The 17,481-nt window shown below is 36.4% G+C and overlaps 2 protein-coding genes across 3 annotated transcripts in view; both read left to right on the top strand.

Moving 5' to 3' along the window:
• Positions 1–3,506: 3,506 nt before the first annotated feature.
• Positions 3,507–6,198, top strand: LOC133522201 (transducin beta-like protein 3). The gene is made up of 2 exons (XM_061857433.1): positions 3,507–3,660; positions 3,825–6,198. Exons 1-2 carry the CDS (start codon positions 3,638–3,640, stop codon positions 6,181–6,183), a joined length of 2,382 nt encoding a protein of 793 aa, XP_061713417.1. The 5' UTR covers positions 3,507–3,637; the 3' UTR covers positions 6,184–6,198.
• A 93-nt stretch (positions 6,199–6,291) lies between these two features.
• The window catches only part of LOC133522205 (pH-sensitive chloride channel 2-like), a 46,546-nt gene continuing 35,356 nt past the window's right edge, over positions 6,292–17,481 (top strand). For both annotated transcript variants that reach the window (XM_061857439.1, XM_061857440.1), the window contains exon 1: positions 6,292–6,863. In XM_061857439.1, coding sequence (XP_061713423.1) covers positions 6,784–6,863 — 80 coding nt within the window. In that variant the 5' untranslated portion in view covers positions 6,292–6,783. The remainder of the gene's footprint in view (positions 6,864–17,481) is intronic.

Below are 17,481 nucleotides of genomic sequence, written 5' to 3' on the forward strand. Positions count from 1 at the left end.
GAGAGGTCCGATCAAAAACAGGGACCGTGCGCGTTGGAGGGTCTGCCATCTTGTGGTCTTAATCGGAACCATAAACAGGCACATTTACACGTCAAGTGTTTTCTTGTGCATAGTAGGTTCTGCCATCTTGTGGGCTACATCGGAACAAAAAACATCACATTTACGCCTCGCGCCAAAAATCTGACGGCTCCTGTGCTGCCTCCTATAGTTCATGCACGCTCCCTTCCCGTCAATGCGGTAAAAGATCATTAAGGCCACCCCGGACAGTCCAGACGGAATGATCAAATCGACCATTTCATCTGATCAGAAAAGAAATTGGCGTAATATTCTCCAATTTGATCACCAATTTTAGATTTAAATTTTAATTCAAACCACGCCATTGACTCTGATGGGAACCTGAGATGGGAAAGAGCAGCCAATAGAAGGTCATGGTCAACAACGTTAAAGGCATTTGAAAACTCAATGAGAACAAGCGCTGTAAATTTCGAGGACGCCATGCCCTTCAGTGATTTTCAAAGCCGTGGTGGTCGTACTATGCCCCGCCCGAAACCCAGATTGACATGGAGACAACAAACGGTTGAAATTGATAAATTTTGAAATTTGGTTATGTGCTGTAGCCTCTAGTATCTTGGTCATGAATGCGAGAATAGATATAGGCCTGAAGTGACTTAGAGAGCTGGAGTTAGCAATTTTGGGTAGCGGGATAACATAGGCTTTACGTTAAGAAGATGGAAATTATCCAGTATGAAAAGAGAAATTGATGATATGGGTTATTACAGGAAGAATACTTTCCAGAACGAAGAGAATCATAACGCGACCTATATCGTCATGACCTACCGGTTTGGACTTAATAGAGCTAATGATTTTACGTATATACGGGTGTGACAGGAGCAAGATGAAAATGTGTAATGTCAGGAGATGGAAGGGAAGCAATAAACGAAATAAAATGGTTATAAATTTGATAACAGAGTTTAAAGTTGTGGTATTCGAGAAATGGGCATTAAGACTATCTATGGAAAAAGTAGATGGATCGAAACTGTTCGTGGGCTTACCAACACCCAAAGACTTTATAAACTTCCAAGTGTCCGTAAGATGCTGTCGAGATGTTGTCATGAATATATCGAAGATCGTCAATCGTGGGCATTTTTTTCTGTCACTCTAATTAAAGCCTGACTTGAAATATATGATCATTATCAAGAGCACGCTGTTATTCTCATAGGGTGACAGTTCAGTTTAGTATGACGAATTTAGTTCCAATGAACTTCCGCAATATGTATTACTGGTCAGGTTTTCCGCCTTAATGAGAGTAAAAGAGAAAGTTCCCCGCAATTTGCGAATTTCGGCTTTCGTGGTAGGCCCCCTGCACTCTTAATTAAATTTTTAATCCGAGTCGTTAATACTAGTGGGCAAAGAATATAATACTCACTAGGAGAAGAACGCTAACTCCATACAAAAAAATGCCCCTTTCAAAAGTTCGTTTATACTAGTGGCGCTCTCTTTGTATCTCAGTACTAAAATTGACAACCGGTTTAGCCTGGCGGGTTTTGGTAGGTAGTGATCCAGTTCTAGCTAGTGGTTCTGGGTTCGAATCCCGGCGACGGAATTTCTTTTTGTATTTTTTCATTTTTTGTTTTTGTTGGGGTGAGGTTTTTAAATTAGTATTTATCAAATAAAAAAATATTATGTTACATATTAATCAAAATCACAGGCATCTTTTGTCCTAAGAGATAATGATATCTATATTTTAAAGTTTTTTCAATATAAACGGTAACAATACAGTTTATTATCAAGTTATAAATATTTTTATTCCTATATATTAGGATCAAAAGAGCTTAATTCGTTCGAAAAACATACAATAGGCAGGAAAAAAGTCATTTTCTATACAAATTTATGTATCGGACGGGGCTTGTTGAACTGTGACACTTCCATATAAAATCTACATACCTATATTAATTTTATTCAATGAGACCACAGGTCGGTAATTTCGGTTCATTATTGATGTGGGTACCAAATAGTTAACCTATCCTGTGCGTGTGATTATCTTTTGATTTTTTTAAGGCGTTATTTATGTTTAGGTCGTCTATTTTTAGCGCATGTTTTAATTCCCAGATCACCTTCATAACAATAAATAGAAGTCATTAAAATCTTCACGATAAAAACAATTTTATATATATACATATACTAGTTATTGCATTTAATATAGCTTTTTATATATCTAAAACATGATCTTTGGCACATCTGATTTTACTCCACAATTGCAATTAGTGTAACTTGTAATCATATTACATATATCAGCCCAAAAAACTAAAAATTACATGAATATATGACAGACAAAGTTGTTATTACATCTATCCGATTGTCGGACACTTTCTGCTCCACAGCTCAGTGCAGCGGTCTTGTTGATGGTCACCGGGAAACTACAACTAGTCACAATTATGTGGCGGATCCGTGCCTTTTGATTTTGAGCCTTTCCAAGGAAATGATATGACGCCCAAGGATTTTTTGCTCACGTTCACCCTCTAAAACAAAACAGTCACATTTTAAACTATACTATAACCTATGTCCCTAATTACTAACCTTGCTAATAGCTACCAGAGTTCTAAATTGCCACCTAAAACAATGTTAGAATTTACATCCATGATGAATTTAGATTGTAATTTTGGACGCGATAGGGCGGCCGTGCGACTTAAGAGGGTGGTAAGATTAAATTTATATATATATTGAATTTGGCAATAGTACACTTATTTTATTTATAGATTAAAATATTTCTTAATTTGAAATAATTGTTGTTTCTTAGTTTAGTACAATGGATTAAACTTTAACCGAGTCTGAGCGGAGATACTGTGCGGTGGATTTTTAATTTTAAAAATTAATCGATAAATCTATTTCAACAACATAAATCGTTATTTAATCATTTTATATGAAAACTGATAGTTTTGAAAATAAAAATAGTTTTGCGTCAATGACTTTGACAGCATTGACATTGCAGACTTTTGTCTATGTTCTAACCGGCCAGACCCAAGTGCAAGGCTTTATGGAGGGTATATGTGCCTCTGACCTCCATAGATTTTATGAACATAGACAAAGACAAACTGAAATAGGTAATAATTTATATAAAATAATAATAATTTACATATGGTAGTGTGACATAAATCAAAATATTTGATAAAAATGATTGTATTTGTTCCCAAAGTTGAATAGACAAAGTCAGATAGGAGCAATGTTGCTGTAACAAAATATTTTTATATTAATAATTGGTATCTATTTCCAGAAGTTCAGACCACACATGCGCAATTATGAAGCGTCATGTCTTTCTAAGGAAGTCGACAGGCCTTGCTAGTGGGTCTGAAAATATAAATCCTGTGAATCTACTCTAATTGTACACAAAGTTGTGTTGTGTACAGGTGATTTACTGTATATTTGGTTATCTGTGGAACACAAAACGTCAACTTGACATTTGTCAATGGTATTGACATTTCTAGTATTTCTTCGACTGCTTCGACATCAACGTAGTGATTATATGCTCGTTGATCACATGGGATTGGGATGGGTCGGATATCGGATTCAGTTATGTTTTGAAGATTATTAAATAAAAACCGTGGTAATTTGTGAATAGATTATTACGTTGTAACGCATAATGTCGCTTTTACTGAAAGAAGTGTAAGTATTATCGGCTTATTTCTTTCTATCAATACTCACATTTTGTTGAATCAACATAACCTTATCCGGACACAAAAAGCGTTTTACTTTTAACTATTATGTATCTGTGCGTGAGGAAGAGTTATAATTATAAACGTATGTATATTGTTTTTCGTCTATTGCAGGTATGAGAAAAATGCAGAATATACAGCTTTTTACACTGGAGGAGACATTTCTTGGACCATTGATGGGTCGCATCTACTCTGTTTATGCAGCGACGCGATTCAAGTGATTGATGTCAATACATGTTCTCAAGTCTTGTTCATTGGAGAGTCAAATGAGGATACAGAAGGTGACCCCATATACACATTTAAGCTATCACATAACAATGAAGTGGTTGTTACTGCACATAAAAGTGGATTGATGAAGCTATGGGATAGGCACACTGGTAAACAAATAAAGATGTGGAGAGCAGGGCATAAAGGTCCTGTTGCCAGGCTTGCCTTTGATTCCACTGATTCCAGCATTGCCTCAGGTGGCTCTGATGGCAACATTAGAGTATGGGACCTAGAGCACCATACATGTACAAGCAGCCTCAGAGGAGCCATGGGTGTCTTTAGTGTTCTGGAATATCATCCGGACACATCCAAACAACTTATAATTGGCGCAGCTGATGACACTAAGATCAGATCCTGGAACTCTAAGACAGGTAAGGAACATGCTGTTTATACCGGACATTTTAGTAAGATCACTTCTCTACAATTCACACCAGACGGTCAGCATATGATCAGTGCTGGTAGAGACAGGGTTTTAATTCTCTGGAACTTAGATGAGAGTAAGGCATTGAGGACTGTGCCAGTTTATGAGAGTATTGAAGCCATGCTGCTGCTACCTCCTTCATTTAAGGTGCCAAATTTTAAGAAGAAACTGGAAACTGAAGGCATATTTATTGCTTGTGCGGGTGAAAAAGGCATTGTAAAAGTTTGGAATGTGCAAACAAGCCGCATCATGTATGAACAAACCAACAGCCTAGTGTCACCTGCACAGGAGGAGGGTGGCTTGGCCATTACTCATCTGTTGTTAAATCAGGCAAGAAACATGTTATCGGTGGTGACAGTGGACCATAATATCATTATTCATGAACTGGAAACATTTGATTGCGTAAAGCAGTTGGTTGGATTTACTGATGAAATCTTGGATGTGATATTGATTGGGAAAAATGAGGGACACCTAGTTGTTGCTACAAATAGTCCTGATCTAAAATATTATGATTTAGATTCAATGAACTGCCAAATTGTAAAAGGGCATATAGACATAGTTTTAGCTTTAGCCAAATTCCCAACCAAACCTCAAATGTTTGTGTCATCAGGGAAAGACAATGCTGTTAGGATTTGGCTCCAGAATGATGACAATGAAATCATATGTCTAGGAGTTGGAGCAAGGCACACAGCATCTGTAGGATCTGTGTTCACATCTCAAATTTCAAATGATTTTTTCACCTCAGTTGGTCAAGATAATTGCTTAAAGGTTTGGACAGTGCCTAAAGACATAGAGTCCGCAGGTCATAAACTTAAGTCAATCCACACTGAGCTGGCTCATCAAATGGATATCAACTGTGTCACAGTTTCACCAAATGATAAAATGATTGTCACAGGTTCACAGGACAAATCTGCCAAACTTTGGACCAATGATTTGAGTCTATTGGGAGTGTTGAAGGGTCACAGGAGAGGAGTGTGGTGCACCAGATTCTCTCCTGTGGACCAGGTAGTGCTCACATCATCTGCTGATGCTACTTTAAAACTGTGGTCTATAGCAGATTTGAGTTGCTTAAAAACATTTGAAGGCCATGAAAGCTCTGTGCTTAAAATAGAGTTTTTGTCTAAAGGTCAGCAGATAATATCTAGTGGAGCAGATGGTCTCTTGAAATTGTGGAATATTAAATCTTCAGAATGTAAGATGTCCTCTGATATACATGATGGCAAAATTTGGGCCATGGCTCTTAGTAAGGATGAGTCAACAATAGTAACTGGTGGCTCAGATTCTAAATTAATTAAATTCCAAGATGTTACTTTAGAAAGAAGAGAAAAAATGGCTAAGGAGAGAGAAGAAATGATTTTGCAAGAACAGGAGTTGGCAAATCTACTCCATGACAAAAAGCTCATAAAGGCTTTAAAATTGGCTTTAAGAATGGAAAGACCTTTCCAAGTCTTAAAAATTGTAAATGAGGTTTTGAAGACCGGAAATGACAAACTTTATGAGACACTGAAAGAAATCAACCACACCCAGAAAGAGACTTTGATGAGATTTGCATCTGAGTGGAACACTAACAACAAGAACTGCCATGCAGCCCAGTTGGTCTTTAATATTTTAGCCCCAGAGATAATATCGGGAAATTTAAAGATGCCTGCCTTAGCTAGTTTTATTGAAGGAGCACTACCATACAGCGAAAGACATTTTGAACGATTAACAAATTTATTACAAGACCTCAACTTTATTACATATACTGTCAATTGTATGCAACCACACGCTATTAAAGATAATTAAATTTATGATACTTTCTTTCTCTCTTTTTCATATTCCGAATTTACATATCCCTACTAAATTCCTGGTCGAATTACGAAACGTCACAAAAAACGCATACACATACACCACCAACTTCTTATTTGTTATTTAGAATAGTGAAATCTGTATGCTCTTCAATAAAGTTTATCCTCCTGTAGACGAGCGGCATTATTAATGTTTTTTGTGTGTACAAAAATATTCTAAACCTTCAACATTTAAGACTTTTGTTGACTAATAGAAGAGAAGGCGGATAGAGCTGTGCAGTGTCCGTATCCGTATCATTTTTAAGTAGTATTTGTGCTAATATAAATACAATGCGTTACGGACAACGGAAGCGAGCAATTTCGTTTCAAAACGAAAACTAACGAGTTATCAGAAGCACGTGATCACATGCTCATCGCGCTTTAGAAATGATCGTTCAAAGCGAGCGGTAAAAGCTCGTATGAGTCGTATGCGACAAAAGGCGCGCGAGCGCAGTGCAGCCTTTGCCAGCGGAGGTTCGATCGAGTAAGATTCAAACAGTAGTGGCAAGACAATCCCGCGCAACGGTCGGCTCGCGCAAGCGCGTCGCGTTCCACTCTCATGTCCAACATGAATGCAAGAACTATTGTAATATTGTTATTTACTATTTGCAAATATGCTGATGCCCAGAAGCCGGTTATGTAAGTTCCTTTTTCGTGTATTTTGAACTTTACTTTTCGTAAGTGTTTACGGAGTAAGTACCTACATCATTATTTTATTTATTTAATTACTAACAAATGTAATTACACCTCTAAATCTGAAGACTTTCTGTAATTCTTAAGTGTGACATAATTATAGGAAAAGAATCCCGTGGAAATAAAATAAACATAATAAATATTAAATTGATACCGTTTAAAATAAACATTGCATGTAGTGTTTACCGCAAATTACAGTGGTTAACGGAAAATTCAACTAAATATTGTCGCCTTATGATGACAATATTTTAGTGTTAAGGCTTACTTTATCTCATGCTCATCACGTAGGTACAAATTACACAAAGATAAAGGTAAAATTAGAAATTCTGCAGATAAAAATAACATCTGTATCAGTAATAAAACTAAGAAACTACACACGTCCGCGGAACATGACACGAAATTTAATTGATACGGGAGTCAATCATTGACGGTTAAACAATGGGCAGTAGAGGCGCCCTTACCTGGGCGCATTTGAGAGACCTAACGGATTCCTGTGCTGTAGGATAACCAGTGTAAGCCTGTCTTCTCGAGTAAGTAGTGGTTGCAATCTGTGGATCAAATTATACTAGGCTATTAGGAACCAGAATACAGATGAGTACAAAACGATTTGTGAAGAGATCTTCTAACTCCATTGCTGCTTCGCGCTTTAATTTCTCACTTCCGTTCATTAAATTATACTGGTTAATGTCAAATTAAGTGGTAGGTTTCGATTTAGCAAAAAAACGATTCGGATCTCAAAAGTTGTGTTCGTCTCTCCTAATGAACTTAGGCTGAAGCAATATTAGATTTGCAAGTTTGGACATCTGGTTTTAACGTCTGATTCTTGGATAGGTACAATTTCTAACTATAGTACATAGATTGTTAACCAAGGATGAAAGGCAATCGAGGCACTTTCTGTCGAGCGGTAAACACAGTGAGAACACCAATAGTCCGAGGCTGAAATGGTGCTTTTCACCCGAGTTAAACACTCTACTTATCATTTCGAATAGGAGGAAAGTAAAATACACGTGTCTTTTAAAAAACATGATTAAGAATAAACTTTTATAATATTTCCTGAGGGTACTTTCAATTAACAATTTAGGTAAAAGAATCGTGTTTTATGGAATGGGGAGTTAAATATTAGAATCGAAATTGTACAACAAATCCATTTTATATCCAATTTTAATTGTTTATTGTAATAAATTTGAAAAAAACGCTGGTGGCCTAGCGGTAAGAGCGTGCGACATGAAATCTGGAGGTCGCGGGTTCAAACCCCGGCTTGTACCAATGAGTTTTACGGAACTTATGTACGAAATATCATTTGATATATACCAGTTGCTTTTCAGTAAAGAAAAACATCCTGCGGAAACCGGACTAATCCCAACAAGGCCTAGTTTACCCTCTGGGTTGGAAGGTCAGATGCCAGTCTCTAGTGTAAAAACTAGTGCCTACGCCAAATCTTGGGATTAGTTGTCAAGCGGACCCCGTGCTCCCATGAGCCGACGGCAAAATGCCGAGACAACGCGATGAAGAAGAATAATAAATTTGAAAAAAAAAAGTACTGGGATAGTAAAATGCTCTAGTGCAGAAACGTATCATTTTCTGCACACTTTTTAAAACAACAACTATCCACTTTTAGAGCATGAGAAATGAAAAATCAATTATCGCCTTTATTGTCCTGTCACCTTAAGCATGATAACCCGACAACCGGCTACGCTATTATCGCGGATCAGTAGGTAGTACGAAAACGGCTGTTAGAAAAATACGTGTAACAAGGTTTTCCCAAACAGATGAACGGGTTTTGATGTTTTTGGACGAAGGCTTTTTGATTTTCAATTTATTTAACTTCGCGCTTTTTCTTTTCCTCTATAACGATATAGAAAACCTACCAGGAAATATATCGTATCTTACTCCGTGAGCCTACATGAGGTAAATGATCGTTGAAGAAACCTATCTATCTCTATTAGAATAACGTAACTTCAATACATTTACGAGCGTGACTAATATCCTTATTTATCAAAATTAATCACTGTCTCAGGAGACTACATGCGCCGGCAGATAACATTTAGCCTTTGTGATGCAGAGCGGTACCAAGAATAAACTTTGTTACATGTAGTGACAATAAAATCAATGGTATACTGTATAATCAGTAGTAGAAGTAGCTACTCGACGATATCTACCTACTCTGATCATTTTGATCTGCACATAAATCTGGTGCCGTAGGCAACTCTGCATAGAAGTTTCTATCTTATATTAGCATCCTCCAACTGCGATGACCAGGTCCGTTTTCCGGTTTTTCGGCAATCCAGCGTTTCATAAGGCCTCACTTTTACTGCTATGTCTATTTATCACTACACCTTGTAAAACAAAGTCCCTGCCGTGTATATCGGATTTTTATGCGGTTTTCATCTATTAATAGAGTGATTCTTGAGGAAGGTTTTGGTGTATAATTTGTTTACCCGTGCGAAGCCGGGGCGCGTTGCTAACCCGTTCGCAGTTATTTAGCTGCAAAAAAGAAGACTTATGAACTTGTAATCATGAGGAACATGCCGTCATGCTTATGCAAATTCGTCACAATGCAATACTGGTGTATTATCCTTACATCGTCTCCGATCCCGGTGGTCACTGCACATTCTGACGTAAAAACATCGCCACTTCACTCACACCCACCTTGGCCTAACTAGAATCCTGTGAAGTAGATGAGTGCGTGGTTGATCACATTGCACAAACAAAAAGTTTTCACATAAACCCATTTGAAACGTCGAAATATACAAAGTATTTGTAGGAGAAGAAGCATTTTATGCGCATGTTGTGACCTAGGCTCACACTTGACCGTCGGGCGCTGTCTGCCCATTTAATCTTGCTCTCCTTGCGATTCCTTTTAAGTAATTACATATTTTAACGCAATACGTTAATTCAAATTACAATCTCGACTGATAACAAAACAACATATATTTTAAAATAATTTACTTGCTCAACTGATATCAATATAAATACCTCTAAAAACTCTAATCTAACTATTATTTTTCTTGTCGATGGTCTTAAAAGCCCATTACTTATTTGAAAGGATCTCGAAAATTCTTATTCATATCGTATCACAAGTGCAAGGGCATGATTTTTATGATTTTGATATGACGATGAAAGTGTTACCTAAACTTAAATGGCGGAGATATTTGACCTCAAAGTTGGGAGGATTGTAGGACTTGTAAAATTTTCGATGGATGGAGTGTCATTATGACACCTACTTTTTATTGTTTTATCGTAGAGAATACGTTAAAATTAAGCGTAATAAGCAGAGATCGGACAAATTTGCGTCATTGCTCGCAATAATGTGGACATGACTCCAAAATTAATCAAATATGTAATCATTTAATTAATTTCTTACTTGACTTAAATTTTAATTCCTAGTCAATAAATACAAAAGTTTGTTAAAGTATAGATTTATTAAAGAAAATAATCAGTATTTTTTCCAAATTTTCTGCAGTCAGACTATTTCTTTTTACATCAAAAATATACTTAAGTGCTGAAAAACTCCGCTCGCACTCCACTGATGTTAATGGGGCAAACTTAAGTAGTTTTATGGGAATATTATTATTCCAGTATAATTATTGCGACGGTGATCTTCTCAATGTACCACAATTTCAATAAATAATCCAATGCTCATGAAATTTACCAGATTGTTCAACATACTTATATACAGAAGTTAAATAAGAATAAGATATACTCGTACATAATTGCCGGCTCCTTGCTTCCTACAACCAAAACTTTACTTTGATAGATATATTTCACTTGCCCACCGCTAAATATAGAAAAGCCTTATCAGATTGTTTAATATAGATACATAAAAACAACACTTATAATGTAACACCATTTGTATATTGTATTTGTATAGTTGTTTGTTATCCCTTAAAAACAATAAAATAAAATAAAATTTCTGTTTCGGTATTTTTTTAGTTCTTATATATTCAAAACTTTGTCCAATTTTTATTCCGCATACGTTACTCAGCAGTGACAAATGGGTTTTTTCGGATTATGAAGAGAAGTATATAGTATTAGGTAGGTTGCTGCTGTTATGGTAATGGGATGCTCAGGAAATTCCAAAAAGTTCTCAAATTTTATTGAGTGTTCTTACGTACCTAATTATTGTGTAATAAAAAACTGTAAACATCAAATGAAAAAAACTGATGCGATTGAGAACAAACTAAGGTTTTTAGAATAACTACAATAAAAAGCGACTTTTAATTTATGTAGATAATTGTCAGTTTATTTATTTATTATCTTTTCTGTAGGAGTGATAGGCAGCTTCTTCCTAACGCATTCAGTGGCAGCTTTTTACGGACCCGTTTTTCATATTTTCCTGCATCAGCCCGTCACCTGCTCGAATTGTTAATGTTTTTTGGCTGTTTATTCTTCTCTTTTAATACACTTTTGATTTGAGCCCAATAATAGTTGAGAGAACGGCACTACAGGACGTTTGGAGCTCTTACTCTATTTCTCTCTGAGGAGGAAGCTGGCAACCCCAGCCAAGTAAACATTTCATACGTGAGCTCCGTCAATTTTTATATCCGAACTCTGTATAAATCTCGATAAACAAGAAGATTTTGTGTGGAAGGAGCGCTGTGCTATGCCTACCTTAGGACTTATGCGTCAAACACTCCAACTACAGCGCACTGGATACTAAACAGAATGGTGAGAAGATCTATTTGACCGTTAATTCACTGTTTTTGAACCACAAATACTCTTTCACACCACAATTCACCAAATAAATAACGGTACTGCAAACAGCTGATTGGAGCTACAACTGACACTGACAGCGCGCCGACGTGACAGGCCCCAGAAGTGTTGCCAAATCAAAATAGCGCAAAGCTGCGTTCAAGTTATTTTGCGTTTACGAAGATAGCTGTTACACCGTAACTAATCGACGAAACTTTTACTGACACGTACATACTTACACGGAAAAAAGAAAAAACCAAAAATGATCTGTTTTGAGTGCAAGAGGAAGATAGAAAGGGGGGAATTATTGAGTTGTTCCCTCTGTCAAACGTCTTATCACTTTGCATGCTTTAATTACACCACCGCGTTCATCAGAGAACATGGCAATGAGCTGAGAAACAATTGGAAATGTCCCCCGTGCGCAGCTACTGTCCGCAGACCGCGAGATGACAACACGCCTGCGTCTCCAGCGTGGTTGAGGCAAACGCCGATAGACGACGCAAATATGTCGTTAGACGACAGTAATGTCTCCAATGTGATGTGTGACACCAACATAATGGGTACACCATCTCCGAATCCCCAGGGACAATACCTTGATGCCGCGGAGGCGACGAACACAAATATGGAAAACATATCATTTGACAGATTCAGACATTTAATTAAAACAGAATTTGAAACTATGAAAGAAAGTCTGACCGAATCTATTACCAGGAATTTAAAACAGACACTATTAACAGAAGTGAACTCAAAAATAAACGTAATTAAAGAAGATATATCTCGAGATTCATCTAAATTAACTCAGGAACAAAAGCGACTGGAACAAACCATAAAACAGACAAATGAAAACATTAGGCAACTAGAGTCTGAGAACTCAAAGCTACGTGCAGAAGTAGAAGCACTAGCTAAAAAGCTTGATAACAAGAATCAAATGGCCAATGAAGAAAGTAATTACAATAAAAGTATTGTTTTTTATGGATTAGAGGAGTACTCTGACGAAAATAGCTATGTACTTATAGAACGCGTTACTAGCGTGTTCTACGAAATGCTGGGCACAGATATCAACGGGTTTATTGAGGATATAAGAAGGATAGGAAAACGTGGTAATCGTAGACCTATACACATTGAACTTATAAGCAAGCGGATGAAGAACTATATTCTGAACAATAAATACATTTTCAAAAATACAGGCCTTGCAGTCTCGGAATTCATGGACACGAAGACTTTGAGACAGAGACGAGAGCTCAGAGAGACTTTGCAGGATGCCCGTGCGCGCGGCCTTCGCCCGATAGTGAAAAATGGAAAGGTATTTGTAAATGGATACGAATACTGCAGTGACCTGCCGCTAGCTACGGAACAGCGACAACCAAACGGGCTAGGACGAAGCCCCAGTCCGCAAGAAAGCTCCAAGTCGAATAACGCAACACACATATCAGAATCTAATACAAAAGAAACACCATCAAACTCTACCTTTCGAGCCTAATTTGCATATTGTATTTCAAAACATGCAAAGCATATGGAACAAGACCCACCTCCTGCAGGCTTTCACAGAAGAACAACCTCAAATAGAAATATTAAGCATCTCGGAAACCTGGCTCAATAAGGCTAAAGAAGAGCTATTAGAAATAGAAGGATATAGTGTCAGCTCGTCCTTTTGCCGTACCCAACACGAAGGAGGAGGAGTCCTTATAGCAACGAAAAATGGATTAGAATGTCTTGATCGACCGGATATTACATCAATTTCTTTGGAAAAAATCATAGAAATATGTGCGATTGACCTACCACAGGCAAACCTTTTAGTTATAAATATGTATTGGCCAAACAGCAAGAGAGAAATCGAACTATTCTACTCAAGGCTAGAAAAGCTTCTAAAATTAATTAATCTTAGAGATAAGAACAAAAATATTGTAATAGGAGGCGACTTTAACGTAGACTTTCTCTCAGACAATAGCGAAAAAAATAGGTTATCCCGTTTAATGCTATCCTTTAACTTTCACCAAAAAGTCAGAGAGCCAACTCGTGTTACACCAACTTGTTCCAAATGTATTGATTTAATATTTACCAACTTTAACACCAGTGATTCTATACTGCAAGTACACGAATATGGCTTTTCAGATCACAAAACTATCTTGCTCTCTATAGCCATATCCACTCCAAAATTGCGAACCCTAACAATATATAAAAGACTTTTTAACAACGAAAATATCACCAAGTTCCGAAATGAAATACAATATATTCATTGGAATACACTTTTTTCATATAGCAATAACGTAAACGAAAACTACAATATATTCCATAAAATATTAGAACTAGCTCTTAATAAATGTATTCCTAAAAAAATCGTGAAAATTAAACTAAAACCTAAAAACAATTTTTTAACCAAGGGAATAAGAATTTCATGTAAAAATAAAAGGTTGTTAAAACTTCTTGTATCTCAGACCAAAAGTATGGTTCTACGCAGTCACTATAAGCAATATTGTAAAATATTAAAAAAAGTTATAAGTAATTCTAAAAGAATAAACAATAAAAATAAACTACAAAAGTCGAGTAACAAATCTCAAACTATGTGGAAAATTATCAATTGTGAAACGAATAAAAACAGACCACAACGGAAAAATAATATTCAAATTAAGAGCCCAGATGAAACAGTAGTAATAAATGAACCAATACAAATAGCTAACACCTTCAATAACTACTTTTCGACCATAGGAAGCACCCAATCAACAGCTAAAAACAGAGCGCCACTAACGAATGCCATAAATAAATCATTTTTTCTGAGTCCGACAGAACCTACAGAAATACAATTAATAATAAAAAATCTGAAAAATAAGACCTCATTTGGCATAGACGAAATTCCCTCCGCTTTGATTAAATCGTGCGCAGATATTTTAACTCATCCACTTACATGGCTTATAAATCAATCATTTTCGGAAGGAATTTTTCCCGATCTTCTTAAAACCTCAGTAGTAAAACCTATTCATAAAAAAGGTGACAAACAAGACATAAGTAACTATAGGCCAATTGCACTTCTCTCAACAGTAGCAAAAGTATTTGAAACAGCAATGATAAAACGCCTCTACTCTTATTATGAAAAATTTAAAATACTTCACGATAACCAAGATGGATTTAGAGAAAACCGTTCTACTACTTTGGCTATTTACAAATATGTTCAGGGTATTATAAATGAAATAAACAATAAAAAATACGATGTGGGACTCATGCTCGATATGAGCAAAGCTTATGATAGAGTTAGCTACGATATTTTATTAGATAAATTGTACAGCACCGGAATCAGAGGAGTGGCTCATAAATGGTTCAAATCCTACCTCAGTAACCGCGTTCAATTAGTCCAAATAGAACATACCGATTTTGAGACAGGTCAAATAAAACATTTCAGATCCGATAAAGTCACCCAGACAGGCTCGATCCCCCAAGGTAGTGTCTTGGGATGTATTTTGTTCCTAATCTATATAAATGATTTACCGAATGCAATAGAAGAGCAAAGCGCTCTCTTCGCAGATGACGTTTCTGTGTTGTTCTCGTGCTCTGATACAAATGAAGCTGAAAATAAACTGACAGTAACAATGAAAAAAATCGAAAACTGGTTGGATATTCATAATCTGCAACTAAATATAGAAAAAACCAAAATAATCCAATTCAAACCTTACCAAAAACCGGCATTACCAATTATTTTTAATTACAATAATATAAAATTGGAATCTGTAGATTCAGCTACTCTACTGGGTATCGATCTAGACACTAACATGAACTGGAAATCACACATCCAGAGACTGTCCAAAAAGCTGTCCTCCTTTATATACGCACTACAACATCTCAAACGGGCGACCGACTTCCAAACTGCCCTTTCCGTATACTATGCATACGCGTATTCAAGAATGACTTATGGTCTCGTATTATGGGGGAATAGCAATGACATAGATAAGATCTTCATTCTCCAAAAGAGATGTATTAGAATATTAACAAATACTGATCAAATGGAATCGTGTAGACCTCTTTTCAAGAAACTCCAAATACTTACTCTACCGTCAATGTATATCCTTGAATCATGCAAATTTGTTAAAAAACATGCAGAGTTGTTTACTCCGACAGCAGCGAAAATCAAAAGGAACAATCGAAACTTAAATAAACTTCAATTACCCCTCTCAAAGCTAAAACTAGTTACATCCAGCCCTCACTATATGTTAATTAAAATATACAACCACTTACCGAACTCCCTAAAAAATATTGAAAAATTACCGATGTTTAATAAAAATTTAAAAACCTTTTTAGTCAGCAAATGTTATTATAGTGTACATGAATTTTTGAATGATAAATTCGATTAATAATGTTAATATATGCATGTTAGTTTTAAGTATATTGCTGTGCCCTTGCAGGGTGTCACATATGAACCCACCTACTTATAAGCTCCACCTAATAATGTGTAATGTGATATGCAATAAACATTTTGAATCTTTGAATCTTTGAATCTTTGAATCTTATGTCAACTACCAAATGCGATTTTTGTACGAAGGAAATTGTATGATTTTCGACTTAGGCCTAGAATTAAGTAACACACATTTTCTGTAACTAGTTATCCTAACCTTCGTACGAAGAACTGAACTGACTTTCATCGTATTTCGTTCCACTTTAGCGCATAGGTCCCCCAGTTTTTACGATAATTATGACAGGTATCCTTCGTTTTCGCATATTCTATTAGCAATCTTTGTGATGGGCCCAGGGTCACTTTTTCCTAGAGATCTGCCGCTTCGAGGCCTCTGTTCAAGAGACAGCATACTAAATTAGTTATTGATTATGAAATGCACGAAACTTCGAGGTAATTGAATGTGTTTCGAAATCAGGCATGTAGGATGTTGCAAATTTTCTTGCTATTTGGAAAATACCAGTTTCCAGTGATCTCTTCTATTTACCCATGTAAAGTCGAACAGCGTAAAACCAGAATTATTTATATTGGAATAATATAAGTAGCGGTAAGAATTCCGTAGTCATCTTGCTTAGAAACAAAATGACAGCGGCTTGAAATTTACAGTGTTTTTTCGGTACAGGCCTCAGGTACTAGGTACGTTATATATATATATATATATATATATATATACCTTCGCGCATTTTGTGTAGTAAAGCAATAATAAAAGTAAGGCGGGTTTTGTATATTGTAATTTAATTAATTACATCGCTATCAAATTAAACTAAATACATTTGTTTCGAATAAATCAGCATTTCAATAATTGTATCAAGTGAGCAACAGCCTTCGGGGCGTCGCGCTTTTTGCGTTGCACTAAAGAAAAGTAGCCATTCGTGACGCGCGCCGTACCGATCTCATTCTACTGTCCTATTGTACTTGCCATTACATGAGCGTGGTCGAGTGGTCACGAGAAAAGGGCATAATCAACAGGATAATTATTATATGCGTAGTTTTAATGTAAACAATACTTGGCAGACAGAGACATGTGTGACGTTGCATGGAAGCGTAGTTAGTATCCTTAGAAAGCTAACAGCATGCATTTGCCGATACTTACACAGCTTGGCATTAGGAACTCAGCAGATTTATTGGAGTTTGATAGTCAAAACACTAGTTTATTGTGTGAATAATACATTGCAAGTGATAACGGACAGCAGTAGGTACCTACAAAAATATAAACAAGCCTCATATAAGTCTTAATAGGATTACTGATTTACCAGCATATACACATAGGTACGCAACCTCCAATTTCCGTACTACCTGTCGACATCGGTTGGTTTATTTCTTTGGCTTGTAGAAAAATTAATCATAGCTTGCAATGCAAAATGGAAAGCAAAAGAACCTCCGCTATCGCTAACTAGATACTCTGACTAAAACTACCTTTCAATGGAGACAAAT

The sequence above is a fragment of the Cydia pomonella genome, chromosome 10, assembly GCF_033807575.1.
Source record: "Cydia pomonella isolate Wapato2018A chromosome 10, ilCydPomo1, whole genome shotgun sequence".
Lineage (NCBI taxonomy): Eukaryota > Metazoa > Arthropoda > Insecta > Lepidoptera > Tortricidae > Cydia > Cydia pomonella.

Coding starts and splice junctions, on each gene's coding strand:
- LOC133522201 (XM_061857433.1), top strand. CDS start 3,638: ATGTCGCTTTTACTGAAAGAAGT. Junction 3,661..3,824: donor TCGCTTTTACTGAAAGAAGT/GTAAGTATTATC, acceptor CGTCTATTGCAG/GTATGAGAAAAATGCAGAAT.